Here is a 23,443-nt window from a genome sequence, read left to right as displayed (position 1 = left end):
GGGTCCAGAACGACCAGTGCGTAGGTCCCTGCGCAGGATCCTCCGCCCCCTCCTGCCAGTGGCCCAAGTCAGCCGCAGCAGCCTGACCCTGAGGAGGGTATGCCGATCTCGAGGCCCCGTCGGAGGAGCGAGACGCTGATCTCGAGGGCCAAGGCGGTGCCGAACGCGTCGGAATCGGCTCAGGACGATACGGAGCCGATCGGCGCCAGTCCGCAGGTGATCGGTCCCTGCGCGGTGCCGGTGAGCGGTACCGGGATCGGTGCCGGTGGCCATGTCAGTGCCGAGATCCGGATCTGGACCTAGACAACGACGACCGCAAGTAGACATGGTACCGGGAGCGGCCCCTCAAGCTGGAGCGGTGCTCGTACCGGTGCCGAGAACGACGTCTTGAGTCCGATCGGTACCGATGATCGTGACGATGCCGAGACGTAGACCGGTGCCGTGAAGATGATCTTGGCCACGAGTACGACCGGTGCCGAGGCGATAGTCGGCGCCGGGACTGCGAGCGGCGTTGGGACCTGCTCTGAGACCTGGAGCGGTGCCGTGAGTCCACGTCCTGAGATGGTGGGCGTACCAGGGAAGGCTTGCCCCTGGATTGCACCGCGCGAGGAGCCGACGGTGCCGGTGGTTGGGACGGCGCCAGCTCCATGAGAGCAATAAGGTCTCTCGCCGTCGCGAAGGTCTCTGGAGTGGACCGAAGACAAGGCTCCACCGCCGACCGAGGTGGTGATCCAGTCCGCACCGGACTCAATGGCCACGGTGCCAAAGTCGACGGTGTAGCAGGCACTTGCTTCTGGCGCTCTAAAGACGGACGCAGCTCTACCCCCGGCACCGGGGGAGCCGGCGTCTGCAGGACAGCAGACTACTGCGCCTTGTGGGATTTCTTATATCCCAGAGACAGGGAATGGCGCTGAGGGCCCTGTGGCGGGCGCGATGCCGAAGGAGGCCGGTGCCGTGAGGCCTTGTCCGATTCTGCCCGCAGTGCAGTACCGGTCAGTGCCGCAGGGGCACTGCGCACCGAGGCGCTCGGTGCCGGGGCTGGGCGCGCCGAGGAAGGATCCGGGCTAAGTGCCGCCTCCATGAGGAGCTGCCTAAGCCTAAAGTCCCGCTCCTTTTTGGTTCTCGGTCTGAAGGCCTTACAGATCTTGCACTTATCTGTCTGATGGGACTCTCCTAGACACTTCAGACACGAGTCGTGCGGATCATTCGTAGGCATAGGCTTAGTGCAGGACGCGCACGGCTTAAAGCCAGGAGCCTTGGGCATGAGCCCGGCTATGCACCGGGGGGGAAAAGGGGGGAGAACAACCCCCTTAACTCCCGCTAACTATTTACAACTACTAAAAACGAAGATGAATAACTATCTAAAACTATACAACAACTATGACTACAACTATCTACAGAATTAACAGGATAAGCTAGGGAGAGTGGAGAACAGCTATGCCGCGCTCCACAGTTCCAACAACCGTCAGGGGCGGTAAGAAGGAACTGAGGGGGCGCTGGGTCGGCTGGGGTATATATCCAGCGCCATGAAGGCACCACTCCAGGGGGCTCCACAGCCGACCCACCGGGTGTTGCTAGGGTAGAAAATTTCTCCGACGATCGTGCACGCGATGCACACACACCTAATTGGAATCGATATGAGCAAGCACTCGAAGAAGAAACCCCACATCTCAATACCCTCAAATGTTTCCTAGATTGCAAAGTCTGCAGGAACCCATGACATTGACCGATGTTGAGACATTTGTTGAAACCTAAGGAAATTCCTAGGCAAAAACTTCATTAACCTGGTGTTAAAGTTGAGATAACTATCATGTATATCCACCAGAAAGTTCTTAAATGACGTGTAGCTGTTGTCTTTAAGTTGCAGCTGTTATATATTTTAATCTTACAAAGCCTGAGGATTTCAAGTTAAAGGTAACCTATAAAAGAAAAAGAAAAGGTTTATGCTCTTTTGGTTTTGTTATAATGGATGACGGTGGTCTGACAGTGTGGTTTCGTTTATTTTTTAATCTTTTATTATTCTTTCATATTGGAAATCTAGGTGTTGTCTCCTCCGCTTTTCCTACAATACATTACAAGTGATTGAGAACTTTAACGCTACAGGTATCAAGTATATGAAACCTGATTCAGAGGGGAAGTGATCTTTATAAACATTGTTTAAAACTTTGTTTTGTTAATACACACATCAAATACTTGAGAAACTGTTAAAGATCAGACTCCCCCATTCCTTCAAACAAGAGCGAAGATCTCTCACAACCCACATCTCAGAGAACTTCAATGAAGCTTCCAGCATAATCAGAAGACTTCAAACATGATATTCCTGACATTTCTAAGGTTTAAAGACAAACAATATCCTATATCCTTCCTACCTTTCAGGTAGGATACTTCCCTATATCCTCCTACCTTTCAGGCCTTCTTTAATATATCAACAAGTTGCAAAAGAGGGTGACAAAGCATTTTTTCATCTTATTCAAATGATCTTTAATGTTTCCACTTACTCTCCAAGAACAACTAAGGTATACTATAGGGAAAAGTTTGTTTGATCTAACTATGCATTTGCATACTTTCAAATGTGTGGTGTAAAGTGGCACCTAGACTTGGAGTTTTTAAAGTAATCTTTGTTTTGTGAGTTTAAAGGATTATGGCAGGAATGAGTGAAAGAGTCCTTCAGTCTTTAGAAAAAACATGCTTTCTGCCTGGATACACATTTGTAGAAAAATTAAAAGATCATATTTTTCATAAAAGTAGGTTTAAACATTTAGAAAAATGAAAAATCTAATTGGAATTATGAATGAAAAGAATTCAACCTGCCCACTCAGCGGTCTTAAATTTAATGAAAAAAATGAAGGCTTCTGCTAACACTCTCCAACCTCAAGACAAAATAAATGAACAACTTCTATGGGCTACAGTTATCTGCAGAACTCACTCAGCATAGTAAACAATGAGTGGCCACAATAGTAAAATAATCACTTCCAAAGTTTTCTTTCCCCAAAGTTTATGAATTAGAAAGACCTTGACACTTTAAAAAAAACAAACAACCTTAATTTACCAGAATCTCAGGTCATTCTCACTATGTAATAAAATACTTAGATGCTGGCAAAACATTAATAGAAACAATTTGTACATAGAAATGGATCAAACCAATGAGGTTTTTACAAATAAACTAATTGGGTTGTTGGTTTACCTTGGATTCATATCTCAAAGCTTCTTGGCTACACATTTGTTTAATAATTACCTTCTATAACCTCTGTACTTAAGATTCTTCCTCTTCTGATATTCAGCCTTCAGACATGGACATTCCCTGCTGATTAAATCTTAAATCTAACTGGAGCGCTGAAGAAACACATTACACAAAGAGCTCTGTGGCCAGATTTATGACAAACAAATATAAAGAAATAAGGTAAGTAAACATTGCTAACAATGTTTTAGACTAATATTCTCAATAAAGTTCTCTCTCAGGTAGGGAGTAAGGCACAGAATTGTAATAAAATCTGATGGCCCAAGTCCTGCAATCCTTATGCAGGCAACATTTTCATTGAAGCCTGACTATTTCATTCGGTCAATTACACTTATTTGGAGCTTTTTTTAACTAGACCATCAGGTTAGCAGACAAAGTGTTTCTTAACAGACATTGCTGCTATAGGTAATCACATGCAGAGGCATTATTTTGATTTCTAATACCTTCTCATGAAAAACTTTTTTGGATCATTGAGCTGAAGTAGTTACTACTGGCACAGTCTTTTGAACATTTAAATAGGGTGACCAGACAGCAAGTGTAAAAAAATCAGGACGGGGGGGCGGGGGGGGGAGGGGAGGGGGAGCTGTAATAGGTGCCTATATAAGACAAAGCCCCAAATATCAGGACTGTCCCTATAAAATTGGGACATCTGGTCACCCTATATTTAAAGTACTACAGAACTGCTAAGTAGTATTATTCACCATATACAAAACATTGACCAAGAAATGTGGGTAGTTAAAACATCATGAACTAAATGTATTAAATTACAACTGCAAAATTATCTTCAACATTTTGGTTTCCAGAAATTTAGATTTAGAATCAGATGGGATTTTTATTTGACTAGGTTTGGGAGTACCAGAATCTGATCTCTCCTAAATTGCCACTTGCTGCATCAGTTAAAAATACGTTACTTAAACATTCTGGGAAACAACCTAGTCCACATTTGTATACCTAGTCTGAGTATACAATTAGCATGATTCTTGAACAAATGAATATTTATGCATCTAACTGTTAATGGTGGTAATTGAAGGTGAAAAAGGAGATGTACCAATATACACAAGTTTGTGCATCAACCCTTTTGGAAAATGAGTTTTTACTACTATGCTGAAAAATAGATTAATTTTTTGTAAAATGTTCAGATTCATATTTGTATATTAATCTGATTGTATATAATAGTAAAATAAAGCTAAATATTTGTTAGTTCTGTTTAATATCTATAGATATCTCAACATCAAATAAGCCAAATGGGTGAAGAAAACGTGAGAAAAAGAAAGGGAGAGACTAACAGGGAAAGAGATGAACAATCCATCCAAAGTAAAGAGTCCAAAACTATGAATCTTCAGAAAGAGGCAAGAATGTTTTCTAAAATATTTACCTTAATCAGAGGGTTGTATAGCAATGCTAAATGTAACAGAGAAGCACAAGTATTTCAGTGAGGTTGTGGTTGATTTCTGTGTTAGTAATAAGTAGAACTAGTTGAAAATTTTCTAACACAACATTTTGACAGAAAATGCTGATTCATCAAAACCAAAATTTTTCACGGAAATGTATCCATTTTTGATAAAACTTTTGCTGGGAAACTGTCTCAAGCTCATATAGGGGAGAGACACCCCAGGATAGCCAATAGCCTAGTGATTAGGGCACTCATCTGGGATGTGGGAGACCCAGATTCAAATACCCTCTCTTCCTGATTTGGAGTGGAGACTTGAACCTGTCTCTCAGATATCCCAGGTGAAAGCTCTAGTCATTTGACTATATAGTAGTTCTCTCTCTGACACAATGAATATTTATTGATATGAAGTGGAACAACTCCAACACAAGAGATTGAAAAAGACACACCCCGGAACAGCCTGGTGTTTAGGGCACATATCTGTAGGAGACTCAGGTTCATGTCCCTGCTCCAAATCAAGTAGAGAAGGGACTCGAAACTGGGTCTCCCACATCCCAGACTACTGTCTATTTAGGTGACTCTTTCTCCCTTCTCTCTAAAAAATGTATAAGGTCTTAGGTCTGATGTGGAACAGGAAAACTTCTGAAGTCTCAAAAATTGTTGTCTCAGCTCTAGTCATAAATCAAAGTTCCCATTGATTATAAGAAAAAAATGTTGTTTATCTAACTCAAAGTCTGAAAACCACTTAAAAATTTGGTGAGTGGCACACAACAGATCCAGTAACATATAAGGTAAACTTTTCAAAAGCGGCTAAGCCACTTACGAGCCTAAGTCCCCTGGACTTTCAGTAGGCTTAGGCCTTCCTAACTCCATTAGTTGCTTTTGAAAATGTTACCCATACTGTCATGTATCACAGTTCCTCATCCTCATTTGTGAGAATCTTAAATAGCCAATGCCATAGAGAATATCCCAGAACATTATGGAAGACAACGGAGAATTCAACATTTTTGTCACTCGCACCTCTCTAACCTGTAAAGCTCTCATTAATTTCACTGCTCACATGTTTTCAGTGCAGTCTTATTTCAATTAATATGTATTTATACACTGTGTTCTCTAACCATTGAGAGGAAACTACAATATCCCCTCCAATTTCTCAAAATAGTTTCTATGACTCGTCTCAAATATCTCATGGATCTCAACAGGCGAGAGAGATGTTTGTAATCCAGGCTTGGTGGTGGGAGGGAGCATGAGGCATCAAAATATCAATGAGAAACCAAAAGTCCATTGGTGGCTAACAGGGCAAGTGGAAGAAGCCCATCCCATGGGGAAGATTTGATTTTTGGGGGGTGCCTTAACTTCTGGTGGCTCAGGGTCACATTTAATCTTAATCTACACTTGTATCTCAGGCCACTTTAGAGTAAGAAAGAGCACCTCCAACATGATGAAGAAAACTGTTCTAATCATCACTATTTTGTGTGTACATAACTTCCATTATAAACACGAAAGGGAGGAGAGAGACCCCACATGGAACAAGAAAAGGGTGTAATTCTTTATTTAGCAGCCATTTTGAGTTCTTATCAGCTGAGAGTCACTGAAGAGTATTTTGGAAACTCCTTACAGGGATCAGATTTTCAGCACAGAATACCAAAACTCTTACAGGACCACACAGTGGAACTGAATCTTTCATTTTCTGAATCCTTACTGGCCAGGTGCTGAGTAAGTTCAACTTCCATTGTCTACTTCATAGGAGTTGAGGGCACTAAGTACTTTGCAAGATCAGACCCTTAAACGTGTAACAAGCCTGGTACCGTGCAACTTGCATCCTTCAAGCAAGATTAGCATTTAGCAAAGGTATGGCTATTTGCTTCAAACACCAGAAAGCTGCACACTAATACAGAAACCACAGTATTCAACTCACACATTTTTCTAGTGTCAATGGTTACAAATTGATGATGTATATTAGAATACTCCAAACAGTGCTTAAATCATTTAATAGTTGGTGTGCAATAAGTTTCACATGACAAACAGACATGGAGGTGCTCTTTTAGAGATAGGAATATATATATCTGTTTGTTCTGCTCCACACTGAAGACATAACTGCAGTTAGTAAGGATAAAGGTGACCGCATGGCACACTGTAAGCTGTAACTTATGCAGTTAATAGGTTCAGTTTTAATGCTGCAAACACATAAGCAAAATGCACTGTAATCATTATCCTTAAGTTAATTATAGACTGTCAGTTGTTAGAACCAGAGATAATCCTGAAATACTGCAATGTGAGAAAAATTCAGTATTGGCCAGTATGTCCGTTTAATATTTGGAACACATCACAGGATCTCACAAACGGCTTTTTATTGCAAACAGTAACAATATAATTAAAACTGTAATAGCATTTTGTTCTCACTTACTTCCATTCACTTTGTCTTCTATTAACAGGATTGCAAAGAGTTTTTTTGGCCCTGAACATCATGAAACAGGCATGCTGGAACAGTATGTTAGGACTGCATGTTCCTTAACTATCCACCAAAACTGTTGACTCTGGCCAAAATCCAAATGAGTAAAAATCTTCCACTTCAATAGCATGATCAAGATACAGAAACTAAATGGAATCCTACCCAATTATGACCGAACATATTCTTGGTCTGAAAGTAGCAACTATGGATATCAGGAATAGGATTGCTGTGCATTGTGTTCAATGGACAGATCAGATTTGTAGAGAAATGTCGTGGCACTCAGCTTAAGATGTGCTCACAGTCCCATGTTTCTACCATAATTATCTGCTGTGAAATAGTTAGAATGATGACAAATTATCAAATTTCCATGGGAGGGGGAAACCTATATTAGCCAGGCTCTGCCTCTGCTTGTCTCCTTGTCAATAAAGCAACCAGTAGTCATGGGGCAAGGAAAAGATCATATAATAGTTAATATTTCAAATATTTACTTCTACGTTGACCTGCCCTTATAGTGCCCTCTCTGCTATCAAATGAGAGCAAAGTTAGTAAATTCCACTGTCCAAAACTAAATATCTATGTCTTGTCTGATCAGGATCTGATCAGGCTTCTTAGAATTTTAACCATGTAGGTTTCTGATTCCACAAACTAGTAACTAATTAATTACTCTCATCAACTGAGCACAACTCTCTAATTTTTTATTTTCCCTCAGCATGGACCTGTTTTTCTACAGTGAATGCTGACAACTATCAATGTGATGTGTGCTTTCTACTAGGAAACAGAGTACAACATATGTCTTGTTTAAAACAAAAAGCATCTCAAAATACAGAAGCAATTTCAGGGCTATTCTAAAAACACAAGCCTGATGAATAAATTCAAAACTATTTTGCATAGCAGTGATCTATGGCCTATGAATATTTGCCAACAATCATTGAGGTCTACTGTTGTCTTTTGCCATTTCAGTTTATTGTATCTTTAGATACATCAGGTCATATTAATTGTGTTTTTGAGAAAGGTGGCCATTATGCTGTATTATGGCATGTGAACACGTCTTAAAAATAGCAAATATGCAGTTAAGTTGTGTACATGTCTATCAATAGATCAATAAACAGAAGCTGCATGTGTGATGCCAGAAAAATTACTAATGGTGACGGTTCTCTCTCTCATCTAACAGCACAATAGCACAAGAAGTTAATATTGTTACCTTACTGGAATATCTCATTATTTCAAGGTGGGCCTGATCAGTGGGATCTGCGTTATTGTTGGTACAGTTATTGGCTCAGGCATCTTTATTTCTCCAAAGTCGGTACTTGCCAATGTTGGAGCTGTGGGGCCTTGTTTAGTCATCTGGGCAGCCTGCGGAATTCTTTCTACATTAGGTAAGCAAAAGAAAGGAAAAGTCTTTATATTTCCAGTTTTACTCTTGTATTCCATTATGAAAATTAGATGGTTCTGCTCACATCAAACCAAAATGCTAGCCAGCCACTGTGCTCAGTGGTTGGACAAAAACTTGCCACAAATTAAGAACATTAAGTATTAGAAGAAAACTGTACAAGTCAAATTTTCACTTGACCTTTAGATCTAGCTTCCTATTTTGCCTATCCCACCAAATGGGAGCACAAACAAGACATATTCTGCTCCCATTGAAGTCAATGACAAAATAACCCAGTAATTTCAATGGGAGCAGAAGCAGGCCCACAGTGCATACCTACCTCCACAATTTCATTGTATAAAGCCCTGTTTGCAGGTGCAAAATTAGAGGCTAGTTTTTGAATTTTGGCCTTAAACAGGTAATATTTACATAAAATGTTAAACATTAAAACTGGACATAAATTTATAGTTTCTTATTGTTGGGCTCTGAGCAAAAGTGATGCAACTTTCAGCAAGTTGCCATCCATGAGCAATAAGCTCAGAAATGCCAATTGTATTTGAAAGCAACTCCTCATTGTGCTTTGTGACTTGTGCTGCTTTTTTCCCCGAGTTTTCAAACTACTGAGCCAGTACTGGATGCAGTTTTCCTTTAGTCTGCTGTTTCCGAATAGAATTCTGAGTTTCTAAACAGAAAACTAAAATAGAAATATTTGCCAAAAATATCTTAAACTACCTGAAAGCCCAATATAATAAAGGGTTTAAAAAACAAGGAATTAATCCAAAAGAATACGTTAGGAGTAAGTCATGTTATAGTCTGAGTATGTAACAATTTAAAATGAGTTTGTTATAATGTAAAGCAAATTAGCCATGAGTTTGTAATGCAATAAATAAGCAAAAAATACAATGCAATTTTGAACTAATTATACAGACATCATGGAGTGAGGAAGTAAAACTCTCTCCTCTACATAGTCTGGAGGCACCTGTGTCTGGAATATTGCATTCAGTTCTAAGCAACTAAACATAGTTAAGTTAGCAAGAATTGTTTACAAACTGAGTCTGCAAAAATAGTCTTAAATTAGGCACTCATAACTATAATATCTAATCAGTAACTTGTTAGTTTCCAATAATTTTCTAACTTATGGAACTGCCTTTGGCAAATTATAATTTTTTAAAAATTCAGTCACTATTTACTTATGATGTTATACAAATATAATGAAATATAGCATGTGTTTACAGCCATTTCCTTAATTTTATATTAATTATAACATTTAATGAGCTAATTAAAACCAAACATAGCTTAAAGAAGTGTATAAACTAAAAGCACTTGACTATTAACTCCATTTCTTTTTGTTCAGGTGCACTATGTTATGCTGAGCTAGGCACAATGATCGCAAAATCAGGGGGAGAATATCCTTACCTTATGGAAGCATTTGGTCCTATTCCAGCATATTTGTTTTCCTGGACTAGTTTATTGGTCATCAAACCCAGTTCATTTGCTATCATTTGTCTCAGCTTCGCAGAATATGCTTCAGCTCCTTTTTATCCAGGCTGTGATCCACCCGTAGTAGTCATTAAGTGTCTTGCAGCAGCTGCCATTGGTAAGATCTCTATTTTTTTTAAAGGGGACTGAGTTATGAAACTGTGTAGCGTTCATGAATTAATTTTTCCCAGGAATGTAGGAGGAGCCTCATCTCTTAAATATTAAAACCTAGTATGCATAAATCACTAGAATACCATACAGAAAACTGTATTAGTGGGAACAATTTTGCATTGGAAGAGGGCTAGACTTGATGACTGATACCTAATATATCTAATGCCTCTCATAACACTGATAGAAAGGGTGAGTTTAACTTAAAGGAAGCTTCACTTCCAGGGTTAGAAGGTCTGAACAATCAGGTTTCTTCCTTATATAGTTATCTATACACCCTATTACTGAGTATGAACTAAGAAGCATGTGCATCTCTAGGAAAGAATGAAAAGAAAAAAATAGTCCAAGCTTATATTCTCTAGATCAGTGGTTCCCAAACTTGTTCTGCCGCTTGTGCAGGGAAAGCCCCTGGCGGGCCGGACCGGTTTACCTGCCGCGTCCGCAGGTTTGGCCGATAGCGGCTCCCAGTGGCCGCGGTTCGCTGCTCCAGGCCAATGGGAGCTGCTGGAAGCGGCACGGGCCAAGGAACGCACTGGCTGCCACTTCCAGCAGCTCCCATTGGCCTGGAGCAGCGAACCGCGGCCACCGGGAGCCGCGATCGGCCGAACCTGCGGACGCAGCACGTAAACCGGCCCAGCCCGACAGGGGCTTTCCCTGCACAAGCGGCGGAACACTTGTTTGGGAACCACTGTTCTAGATCCCAACTTTTAAAAATAGATCCCAAAGTTATCCCAACTTTTAAAAATATTTTTCAAGAGAGACTGCCAAGAAATCCTCAGTTTCAGAAAATTGTTCTCATTCTTTAGAACAATCCATCAAATGCAGGAAATTGTAATAATTACATGGAATTTACAAATCAATATAAGAAACAAGATATACATATTTGGGTGTCTGAACCGAAGATAAAAAATTATATTGTGAATGTGTCTTTAAACTCAATTATTATAGTGCTATGATTTATGGCATTTAAACTGAAAAATATAATCTTTATTTCCCCTAGTGATTATTACCACAGTGAATTCACTGAGTGTGAAGTTGGGGAGCTATGTTCAGAATTTTTTCACTGCTGCTAAAATGATCATTGTCATAATCATTATTGTAAGTGGAATTGTTCTCCTTGCACAAGGTAATTTAATTTTTGTTGGTTTTAGATTTACAAAGATAGTAACTTAGAGAGTACTTTTGTTTCTGCCATGACTTGCTACTGGATCATTCACTGAAAAACGAAGCAAACAAGCAATGATCAGATTATTCTAATTTAATATGTTTTTGATACCAGATCCCGTTGACTGCCCTGTTGTCTTTTAGGAAAGAATTACTATTTAAGTGTTCACTTTAACTGTCAAAGTGCTATACAAAATAAAATTTGATCATGAAATGTTGCTTTCATTCAGTGGTGATTGTTTCATTTTGCCTCAGCATAGTTCAGTATCAATTGTTTCATTTGCAGGAAAAACAGAAAATTTTAAAAACTCTTTCAATGATGCTAAAATTTCTGCTGGTTCTATCAGTTTGGCATTTTATAATGGACTCTGGGCCTATGATGGATGGTAAGATTTTTTTACTACTGTTATCAATTACTATTTAAGAGTCTAACAGATTTTATCTCTTCTTGTAAAACTCACCTAAACGTCTTATTTGGGAAAGTTGAAGTTTGACTTCTTGTTCTGGAGAATAATTGTAGAGAGCATTGGAAAAAGAGCACTACCACCTTAAAATAAAACCAAACAAAGCACCATGCCCTAGGGGGAAGATACCCGACTAGACCACAAGAGGATACATGGTGTAAGGTGCTCAGATACTGTGGGGGTGAAGCTGGTGTAGGACCATAAAGTTACATTCTTTCCATTCAGAAATTTGAGTCATTGCCCTAGTATCACTTGGAAGTTAGTTTGTTTTTAACCTCCTCACTCTAGCATCACATACAAAACATTTTTCTGAAGTTGTGTGAATTTTAGTATTCAAGACATATGTCAGACTGATTAGCACTTGAGACTGAATCTTCTTTTAATTCAATGAACAGATATATCCTGAGTAGCACATAGTGCAAGCTTCTATACACTGCTTCAATCCTGCTCTGGTGGGACCATCTCTACAGATTTTCATGTCCTTAGCGCCTCTGTAATGATTGCCAATATGGGCAATCTATTAGTGCCAAATATATATGTGGCTATGGATATATTTATAGACTGTGTATGTATACGTTCTTGATATGAACTAGGGAAAAATGCATTGGATTTTTCAGCCCATGTGGTTCATCTTTTATTACTATTTACTTCATGTTCCATTTCTCTTGTATTAAACAAAAAAAAAAAAGGGAGCCCCTCCAGTGTCCAAAACAATATTTCCATATTCCCACATCTGTTTACCCACTGAACTCCAAAGCCCTAGCTAAAAGTGACTGCTTTATGTTTAAAATATATTCAAATTGAATGCTTATAGATTTATTTCATAAAATTATTTCTTCACTATCCAACAGAAAACTACAGAATAGTATTTCCCAATACTTAATTATTTTAACCACCCAAGAAGTCTACACTTTCTGAATATATTTAATTAAACAATATTAAGTTCAATATTAAAACAATGTGGATACATTTTCATCTCCTTTGATTCCTAGGAAGGGGTTTACACATTTCAGGCCTTGATCCTGCAAGGAAAACCATAGGTGAGCAGGGGTCTATGCGCATGATTCACCTTGCAGGATTGGGGCATCAGTTTGGGCTACCTCCACTTCAGGGACCTTACAAAAATGCAGGCTTTGTTTTTCTTGACTCAGCTATGACACATCAATACAGTTGTCACTCAGCCTTGAAAAGTCTTTATTTAGCTCCCTATTCAACAAGGTAATTAAGCACGTACTTAATTTTAAGCACCAGAGTAAGGGACTACTCATGTGTCTAACTTTAAGCACATGCTTAAATACTTTGCTGCATATTGACCTTAATCTTTCAAGGTTCAGTTTTCAAACTCAAATGCCTAAAATCAGGTTATTTATCAGTTATTTAGCTAACTGCCTAAAGCTTATTTAGATGCCTAAATATTGAATTGAATGTTTAATTTTAGCCACTCAGGTTTGAAAATTAGTCTCTAATATCTGTAGATAACTGCCAACTCTTTTCACATTTCTATCAATCACAGAAGCATAAAAAAACCACACATGTGTCAATCCTCTACAATTACGAGCATAAAACAGTCTAGTTTAAAAATAACACAGTCTAATGAAAATGAGTATTTTAAATTTGTCATTCTGGTGGTTGCAAAAACTTTATACAAGTTTTCATGAAAGCCTTGTGGATAAGAGATTATATAACTCGCATTATTTAATTGCTAAATGATAGTATTTGCACTAAGGCACTAAGTAGGGTGGCCATAAATTCCTTTTTAAGCCCTGTCCCGGCCGTTCCACCTTTTTTTTTTTTGGTGTGCAAAAGTGGGCATTTGTCCCATTTGCTCTTGTTGACTCGATCGGTTAGCAACAGCAAACAGGAGAAATGCTCACTTTTGTCAAAAAAGTGGGGTGCAGTGCAGAGGAACATGCAGAGGGGTAAGTGGAGATGCTAGCCCCACGTGGGGGCTTGGGCGAACAGCTGGGGGTTTCCCATTTTCCCTTTGGGAAATATGGTCACCCTAGCACTAAGGTTTGTAGTTGGTGTACAAATGTTTTTATTAGAAAAGATTCATGTTTTCCAGAACTTGTGGAGGTCACAAGCAGCCTTGTGGCATGTGAGCTTTGTTGAAAACCTGCCATTAATCCAAGCAATTTGTCTGTCTGACGTACTGGCAGTACTCTAGCTAGATTCTTACACTTTGGCAATTACACATTACCTGAGCAATACACTTTAACACCACACTGTGCTACAGTCCCTTCTACTCAAAGTACTTACAAAAAAATCCAAACCCCTAAACCTTGCAATGCCATTGACATTATTCATCTCATATTACAGATGAGAAAAGTGAGGCACAGAGAGGTTAAGGGACTTGTCCAGTTACATATAATGAAACAGAAGCAGACCTGGGTATAGAACCCAGATCTAATTCCATGTCATATGCTTTGGTTAAGTTAAGGAGCTTACCTGGTCTACATTTTTTTTTCTTGTTAGAGGTTGAATAGCAGCAACAGTGATGTCAGAAATAAAGACCTGACTTTCAAGTAATTTGGCATTTCAGGATCTGATTACGAATAACCTTCTGCTAATGGATTTTTTGCAGGAATCAACTCAATTACATTACAGAAGAACTTAAAAATCCTTACAGGTAAGGCAACCAAAAGATAACCTAGAAAACAAGAAAGGCACAATTTCTAATGCCACATCAGATCATTAGAAGGCTTAATAGCAGCTGCATATTTTACTCTCCCTCTGGTTAAGAACTGGGCACTCAGAAGTTCTGGTGCTTGTTCACAAAGGAATAATTTCATTAGCATTTATTCTGTTTTTTACACTGATTACTGTATACTTGTGAATCATCTCTAATTAATTATTCATTTCCATTACTTTACAATGCAATGAGTACAGAGAATGCATGCTAATTAATTCTTTTCCATCCCCTTGCTGACTGCTACTTTGGATTTAATAGAGTCTTTAATTTTTGATTAGCATCCACACGGATGTCAGGGAGGTTTCAATCTTATTATTATAGAAATAAATAGTGGGGAAAGCCCCTCTAGAGTATAGAAAATTGCCTGAATACAGACTATATCATTCCCTTCAATGTGCATACACAATTCCCATTAGGAGTGAGAAGTTGTGTGCTAAAGTCAAGAGAAACTACCAAAAGTTCATTCAGAAGTAATCGCAGGCCTAGAGACACATACATCAAGCTTCCTATCTTCCTAGATAATCTAGAATTTCTCTTCTAGAAAATCTTAAGAGTGCATAGTAGTTACATTAATGACCATTTAAAAAAAATAGATTTCTTCCCAACCTGTAAAATGGGTTTCTCAAAGTGTAAGTCTAGTAACCCTGACTTCTCTTCACAGGTGATTGACAGGCAGGCAGCCAGTACAGAAAAAGAAGAGGCTCCCACCACAAGAAGTCACTGCTGCTAGTACACACAGAAGAACCAGGAGAGTGACTCCCCTAGAATTAATTCACTAACAGAACTGGTTATCATCCAACACCATCTATGTGGAACAATAATAACTAGGTGGGCATATGGACTACTGGAGCTACTCTCCCAGAGACCAATTTTACAGATAGGGAACAAATCCCTTTTCTGCAGCAAGTAGCCCCAGTAATCCATATGAGTGGACTCAAATGTCAGTACCAATCAGCTGAACTAGGATGGAAAAAACCTCTGTGCCAAGACTCTTTAAAAATATACCAGATTAAACGGGATTGTTGAATTTAGAATGTGTCGACCAAAATTTGCATTAGATAAGGCAACAACATCCATATGCTTACTAAACTTTAAGTGCACTTCCAGATGATTATGTAAATCTTGTTTACAGAGGCTGCCTCCTCCTCAATTTTCCTGCCCAAGAGGGAGCCTGTCCCTTGGTCTTCATGAGCTTTTACTTTGTTGAATCCACTGAGAAATCGATGATTTTCAAGATGCTTTGCATTTTTGCACTACAAAACAGTCTCAGTGGTAATCAGTTGATTGAATATTATCCTCCCTATGCAAATACTTGAACCTGGGCGAGTACGTGCAGGATCCTTTCCTTTTGAGACATGCCTGGGAAGTCAAGATTTTTGAGGGGGTAGGGAACTCTTTTGGAAAGGAAGAACTTTCAGGCTTCAAAGAGTGGCCACTTTCCACAGGGATTCTTGTTCTTGTGGTCTTAGAGAGGGACTGACCTCTGCAGTTAGGCCAAGTGAGAGAGGCAGCAGCTGTGGAAACTTTGGCTTCCAAGTGAGCTCTAGATCAATGAAGGCACAGGGGAGGGGAAGGCACCATCAGAGGGGAGCCAGCAGCATGATGTCTGAATGTGGGGAAAAACTCATGTGCTTGTGATGCCAGGACAGGTCAACATGGAGGGCTTTACTTTTATTTCTGTGAGCTGAGTCAGAAATAAGAGACCACCTGTTTATGAAAAAAGTAGCAGAGGTCTGTATTATTAGACTCAGCAGTCAGCTGGGTCTTGAGGTGGAAGAGATACACGCCCGGGCATTTCAGGCCATAGGTCCTTCTGTATCTGCTTACTGGCCACTGCAAAAAGAACAGTTGATAAGGTCTAATTTTTACCCATGGTTTTGCATGCATCTTCCTAAGAAAAAAAAGTCCCTGCTAGCAGCTGCACATCATGCTCCTCATGCAAGAGGTAAAACAGAAACTAGACTCAATGCACAGTAGCACTACTCTGCCCTTGTGGAAGGGGACTCTCCTTTTCTTCTGACTCATCAGCTGCCTGCCAATCACCTGTGGAAAGAGGAGGAGCCATCAGTATGAATTACTTGAGGTACTGGCTGCAAAAAGGAATACCTGTGAATGTAGAATTTGTAAAAACAAATTTTATCAAATTGTAAGAGGAACAAAAATGTTTGTTGTTAAATGGAAATAAAAACAGGGCGGGCTGGGGATTTACCCATTCCCCGGCAGTTGCGAAAATCCAGTAAATATAACATATTGTTCTAGTCAGAGCACACAGAGCATTGATCTGCTCTGCCAGATACACGTGGGTCAGGTACAGTCAGATCCAATTTGTATGAAGTTGTGACTCACCTTTGCATCAATCCCATGAGTGAATAGCTACTATGTTATTACATGAGAACTAGAAAGTACATGCACCAGGAATACCCAACTGTAATTTCACTTTACTCAGCTTAGTGAAAAATGAGAACAAACAGCATAAATGTTGAAAAAGGAATTTAAATTTTAAAAATTCTTTCAATTTTAACCACCCATGATAGCATAAGTAACACAGGTACTGAATTCCTAAAAACATGATTGTCCTGAACAGCGATCCTTCAGTCTTAACACAATGATTCATATACAATATTTACTAGTTAAGATATCCGTGATTTTTTTAGAATCCTAAATTTGAACTAAAACAGGAAAGAGCCTACAGTCCATTATAATAAAACTGCCTAGTGGTTTAGAAATGCTGATACTATGTTTTTACATTCTGTAGAAATCTACCACTTTCTATAATCATTGGAATCCCATTGGTTTCAGTTTGCTATGTTCTGATTAATATTTCATATTTCACAATAATGACTTCAACAGAACTTCTGCAGTCCCAGGCGGTCGCTGTGGTAAGCCACTTTTCATTTTGTGATTAGAAGTACCAAGTGAGACACTATTTTTGTTGCAGGGCTGAGTCCAAATAATAAAAAAATCCTAACTTTCTTGGCTTTCAGGAAAGAATTTTTCAGTACCATTGTACATTTTTAAACTCTATCAATATTTTAATTAGGTCACAGAGGTAAAAGTATCTTTTTGAAATTAGTTTGTAGAAAGTGAAAATTTAGTATGCATGAGATATCTTATCTTCTACAGGAAATCTTCAGTGTATTTGCAGTTTAGTGATGCTTTTATTCCACAATGCTTAGTGAGGGGGACATGACAATTATTTTCACTGGTAAACATCTTGAATCCCTGGTTGTATCCATCTCTACATTAGTTCTGGGGGGGGGGGGGGGGAAACAAACAATTCATGACACGCTGCATTCTGCATGCACAGCACAGTGAAGAGGAGCATCCATGCAGAAATACTTCATGTAGCAATGAACGTTGTACAGGCAAATATACTCTTGCTTTTAGAGAGCTGGATTCTGGTATATTTCAATATCCTGCCTACTCACAAAAATGGCTGCAAAGCAGAGATTGATGCAATGTGCATGCATACTTTACTTAAAACGCAGCTAGGTAATCTGATTTTAGGATTACTAGTCTTGAGTGTCCCTATCAACATATTATTAAATTATATCAATGGTATTACATCAGCTACTATTAAATTGATCAAACTGCATCAACACTGAGCATATAAGCCTGCAGAAATATCTCATTTGATCTCAAAAGCTAAGCAAGGTCAGGGCAGGATGGCAGGTTACCCAGAAAACATAGGGTACTTAAGAGAGGCCCTGAGACTCACCTATATTTAAGTTCCCATGCCACTTTTAGCAAAAGTAAGGATGTTAGTGCTGGTATCTTGATCAGATTCCAATTTGACATGTTCAGTATCTAAATTCCCTCTACTTTCAGTTGGATGTGATACTCTTAGATTCTTGTCTTAAATTGCTGTATAGTAGCATTGGGTCATAGCAACACAACTATTGTGTTGTAGTCTCAAGGTTCTTTCATTAGAATGGTAGGTGAAGTAATTATTGTATATAGTTTGCAAAATAATTTGGGATAAAAGCAAGCTATGTAAAATTATATTAATATAGATTTTTTGGAAAGGTAAAATATATTTTTAAAGTTCATTTACGTATATCTGATTGGTTCCTACACCAGTGGACACACTACAAAGTGGAAAAATGATAGATGTTATATTAATGTGTCATTTTAATCCTCTGGTCCCAGACATTTGGTGATCGGGTCCTTTATCCAGCTTCTTGGATAGTTCCTCTCTTTGTGGCCTTTTCTACAATTGGAGCAGCCAATGGGACCTGTTTTACTGCTGGAAGGTAAATTTTAACTCTAAATAGCAGAATACATTATTGGATTTACAGAAAGAAGTTATATAATGTCTTCTAAGTCTAGGGTTCAATTTAAACAAGTGATTGAACAAAATACCTGCAAACTTAGTCATGTAGCCCATCCTCAGCAAGGACCAGTAGCTATGAAAGGTTGAGAAAGCTAGAAAATAAGAGATTAAAGATTTTCCTAAAATGCCTGTAAACAAGTACAGGCTTCTTTCAGCTAAAAAACAACAACAATTCTTTAAAAATAACAAACAGTCACCTGAAAAGGAAAAATTAAAGAGGTTATAACTTTAACTAGTTTTGTGCGTGTACAAATATTTGAGAGGTTTGCAAAACCTCATACTTCACAAGGTTTCTAAATCCCTAAAATCATACAACGTGAAATTACATTTGTGCTGAAAGTGTTGTGATGAATTTTTTTTAAGGGAGAGGAAAACAATGGTTTTCTCTGAATTAATTAACCAGTTTCACTTCTGTGCTCAATGGAGTTAGGCACTTGTTTTGAAAGCAGTTATAATTCCTCCTCCACAACCAGTGTGATTGTTCCCTACACGCTAGCAAATATTAAATTAGGCTTGATGCACTTGAGAAGCATATATAGATATAGCCGAGAGAGAGAGAGAGAGAATAGTTAAATGGCACTCTGTGAAGAATATTGAGTATTTGGAGATACCTGAAAAATAGAACCACTTGAATCTGTGTAGATGCCCCACTAACCAGCTTAATGTGTTTTTGTTTTGTCAGACTTGTTTATGTAGCAGGTCGTGAAGGGCACATGCTAAAGGTGCTGTCTTACATTAGTGTTAAACGTTTCACCCCAGCACCTGCTATCATATTTTATGTAAGTATGAATGCTAAGCAAAGCAATAAAACTTTCAGCTAAAAAAAATCTAAAATACTCAGATGTGAAGTTACATTGGCTCTTCAAATGACACAATGGTGATCTCAACATGCTATCCCTACACATACTTTCATGCACATGTAGTTACATATACAGGGAAATAGCTGAAATATTCTTTTATACATCAAAAAGACTATGTAATACATAAAAACAGATCAACTTGAATCTAACTCCATACCAGATGCAGATTCTCCGTGTTTTAAAGTTCATAGAATTGGAATGTTAAAATGCAACTCTTTCAATTTTAGGAAAGAAGTAGGGTACTGACAATGAAAATCAGCTATGTAGAGTAAAATTATCTTGATGGTCAAACTGGCTCACTGCAGGGTTTCTGTAAATACAAGAAATCTAGGAATTTTTTCTCCTGCAAACATTCATGGCCTGTAAAATAGATGTCATAAATTTGACAGATTCGTTATGTATATATGTAGCATCAATACAAACACTTTATCATGCTTAGCAAGTAGGTTTATACAAGCAGGAAAGAAGATTTGTATCGTGTTGGCACATATCTTGCAAGCACTTATGCACATACTGAACTTCAAGCATGACTTCAATGGGATTACTCATACTCAAAATTAAGCACATATGCTTGCAGGATCAGGCCATTCTCAGGAAAGGGTACCAAGTATGCTGAATTTTTGCTGAATCTTCAACATAAAGCAGAGCAAAAACACATACACTCATTGCGTATGGGATCAGTGTGAATGTAAAACTGTGCCCTCCATAAAAGTGAGTGTGCCATTCTTCCTTGCTACACCGACTGTCTTATCAAGTCCACATTAAATTTTCATATTTTATTTTTAGGGTGCCATTGCTATTATTTATATCATCCCTGGAGACATTAATACACTCATAAACTACTTTAGTTTTGCCGTCTGGATATTTTATGGTTTGACTGTATTTGCACTCATAGTTATGAGATTTACAAGAAAAGAGCTCAAAAGACCAATCAAGGTAAGTTCAGTACTAGAACACATTTCTAAACATATTAAAAATGAACCAATCATGGACCTCAGGATTGTAAGAAAAGTGGCTCTCCACTACTGGTATTCCTCCACCCCCATTAACAAGAAGGCATGGACTTGTCCAGGGAGTTTGGAATATTGAAAAACATACTGGAGAAGTTGATCCCTTTCCTTTGAAGATCATTTTGTCCCAGGAAACTACTACTTAGTATAGTTCCTTTTCCTTGAGAATGAACAGAGAGACAGGCAGAGGGTCAGAGAAGTACAGGTCTTAGCATCTTGTCCATACTGACACACCTCTGCTGCCTGCCATAGTGAAAGGGTGAGGGAAAAAGGAAAGAAATCTAGCTGCAGATAATGAAGAAGGGGTGGGAAGCTGCAACCAGAGTGACCATGATAGGTCACAATGAGTTGGTGGCAGGACCCTTCTGGAGAGTTCATCCTACTGAAGTTCAGGTTTATGATTTACAATGAATTCATTACAGTTCTAGCATTGGGACCAATAGCATAGCCAGAGTGGTCTTAGTCTGTGACATAGCCAAACTGACCCTCTGCTGCTGCTGAGCCTCTCAACCATTTCACTAATTTCCTGAACTCTCTTCTGAATATTTTTTAAAAAATATCAGAAACGAGATAAAAATAACTTCTCACATTCAACAAGCTATGTAGTAAATGTATGCAATATGAAGAAAAAATGGCCACAGAATTCGCTAAATACTTTTATGCTTTGTCTATTACAGATACCTATCGTCATTCCCATCTTAGTGACAATAGTCTCCATTTTACTAGTTTTGGCACCAATCATCAGTGAACCTGAATGGGCATATCTCTACTGTGTTTTATTTATGCTTGGAGGACTTATATTTTATGTCCTTTTCATTCATTTTAAATTCAACTGGGCTCAAAAAATATCAAGTAAGTATATATATTACAGGTGATTTGCAAACAACGATTTCCATTAAATAAGGCATACAACAGGATACTCTAAGATGTAGCAACCACTCCTTTCTCCCCTGAGTAAATATTCTCGTTATAGTCAACCATCACATCTAACTTACATTGAGAGAAAGGCATGATCTTTTGATATAAGCATAGCAAAAATTGCTAGGAGCTATTGAATTCTAATTCAAGCTCTTTAGCACATTACATCTTTGCTTCAGTTTTTTCCTGTGTACAAATTGAGATAACATAAAATTTGATGAGATTTAGTTCATAAAATGCTTTGAAGAAAAGTGATACATACCAGTGTGTCAGTGCAAAGGCTATATGAAATAGCTTACCGTAAGTTTCCACAGGCAATATCCTTTTAACTCGTTTTTATTTAAGGTGAAAATTTGAACCGTTCAATTCTCCTGGGTAATTTAGAAGTCGAAATAAATTGGAAATTCCCTAGCCAGTAACTGAAGTGACTTTAAATACACCTAGCTATTTTCTGTTCTGGCACTTACCTTGCACTCAGATCTCTTTCAAGATTTAGTATCTTCACAATCAGTCTAACAAAGACAAAATTAACAGCATGAAAGGGAAACTAAAATGACAGCCTTAGGGCTTGTGTACAGAGGGTTAGTGTGCAGCAAGCTGAGACGTAAATATATAGTGCACTAGTTTGCCATGCACTGATTGGACATGTGGACCCTGCTACCATGCATTCAAACTTCCAGTGTGCGCAAGTGAGAGGAAAATGATTATGTTTTAGCAGTGACCTTACAGGTCTGTTTATGAAGTGACTTACAGTCTTCTTTAAAAGTACAATTCCTAACTATTTTCTGGGGGAGATGGAAGATGCAATGAGACACTACTGAAAGGGAAAGTTGGACTGGTTCTAAAAGGATATAAATCCCACATTATTGGTATTCCTTACAAAAAAAAATCCATCTGCCCACAAAACTAAAGCTACTTTATATTACATTATGAAAGGCAGTGTAGTCTACTATAATGAGCACAAAACTGGGAGCCTGGAATTTCTGAATTCACATCCCAAATCAGGGGTGCTGGAACAATTTGTACATGGGGGTGCTAAGAGCCATTGAACCAAACTGTAAACCCTGTATATGATGGAAACCACTTCAAGCCAGGGGGTGCTGCAGTTTCAGAACCTATGTCCCAAATCTGCTACCAATTTACTCTTTGGTCATAGGCAAGTTTTGTCTTCCCCGTCTGTAGAGTGGGGAAAATAAATGCTTATGCATGTAACATTACACTGAGTTATTGAAATGGTGTAAACTTGAATTAAACTATATAGTTAACATTGCCAAAGGCCTTTTAAAACTTGTGTTAAACATCTCTAACCACAATAACTTATTTTCAGGGCCCATCACCATGTACCTTCAGATGCTTCTAGAAGTTGTTCCACCAGAGAAAGTTCCTGAATAAAAAGATTTGATTTCCAGTAGTCTATTTTTAAGTACTATAATGTTTGTGAGGCAGCTTGATTAGTTTAAATGTTTATGCTTGCTAAATTCAGACTTTTTCATCCTGATGTGCCGTTTTATTTTTGCAACAATTATAATTTATAAGTATGTTTTCAATATTATCTTAAGAACATGATAAACAGACGTTTTCTGTGCATGGAATTCTATCTAGATCTGGATGGCTTCATTGTTTTGACTGCTACTCTGCTAATATGATTAGCAGATTGCACATACACAATAGGAACTATTTTCAGCTATAGGAGTGGTGAATAAAGAGAAATTCATTCACCAGTAAAGGAGTTTGTCAGAATCCCTCCTCTTCTGCCATCCTGCTGAAAGGATTTATAGCATGATCTATCAGGAAAAACAGAGGCAAAGCATAGTGAAAGCCTACGTGCATATTAGGCTGACTCCAACCTCAACCTGTCAGGTCAGTCAAAAACTGGAAATCCCCAGAAGAAAAGACAAGGAAAACA

At 38.6% G+C, this 23,443-nt stretch overlaps 1 protein-coding gene across 2 annotated transcripts; it reads left to right on the top strand.

The window, feature by feature from the left end:
• The first annotated feature begins 3,256 nt into the window (after positions 1–3,256).
• SLC7A9 (solute carrier family 7 member 9) lies at positions 3,257–22,948 on the top strand. Of its 2 annotated transcripts, none has more exons than XM_024104149.3 (13): positions 3,257–3,400; positions 4,440–4,587; positions 8,309–8,456; positions 9,804–10,046; positions 11,097–11,222; positions 11,547–11,646; positions 14,309–14,353; positions 17,172–17,295; positions 18,566–18,669; positions 19,432–19,528; positions 20,396–20,545; positions 21,297–21,471; positions 22,865–22,948. In XM_024104149.3, exons 2-13 carry the CDS (start codon positions 4,483–4,485, stop codon positions 22,927–22,929), a joined length of 1,482 nt encoding a protein of 493 aa, XP_023959917.1. In that variant the 5' UTR covers positions 3,257–3,400; positions 4,440–4,482; the 3' UTR covers positions 22,930–22,948. The 2 variants fall into 2 exon arrangements, with proteins under 2 accessions (XP_023959917.1, XP_005289960.1); XM_005289903.4 differs by having other exon boundaries at positions 3,265–3,400; positions 4,459–4,587.
• The last annotated feature ends 495 nt before the right edge of the window (positions 22,949–23,443 follow it).

The sequence above is a fragment of the Chrysemys picta genome, chromosome 14 (genome assembly GCF_011386835.1).
Source record: "Chrysemys picta bellii isolate R12L10 chromosome 14, ASM1138683v2, whole genome shotgun sequence".
Taxonomy (NCBI): Eukaryota; Metazoa; Chordata; order Testudines; family Emydidae; genus Chrysemys; species Chrysemys picta.
Note: the sequence above shows the minus strand (reverse complement) of the source record. Positions and strands in the feature narration are given on the sequence as shown.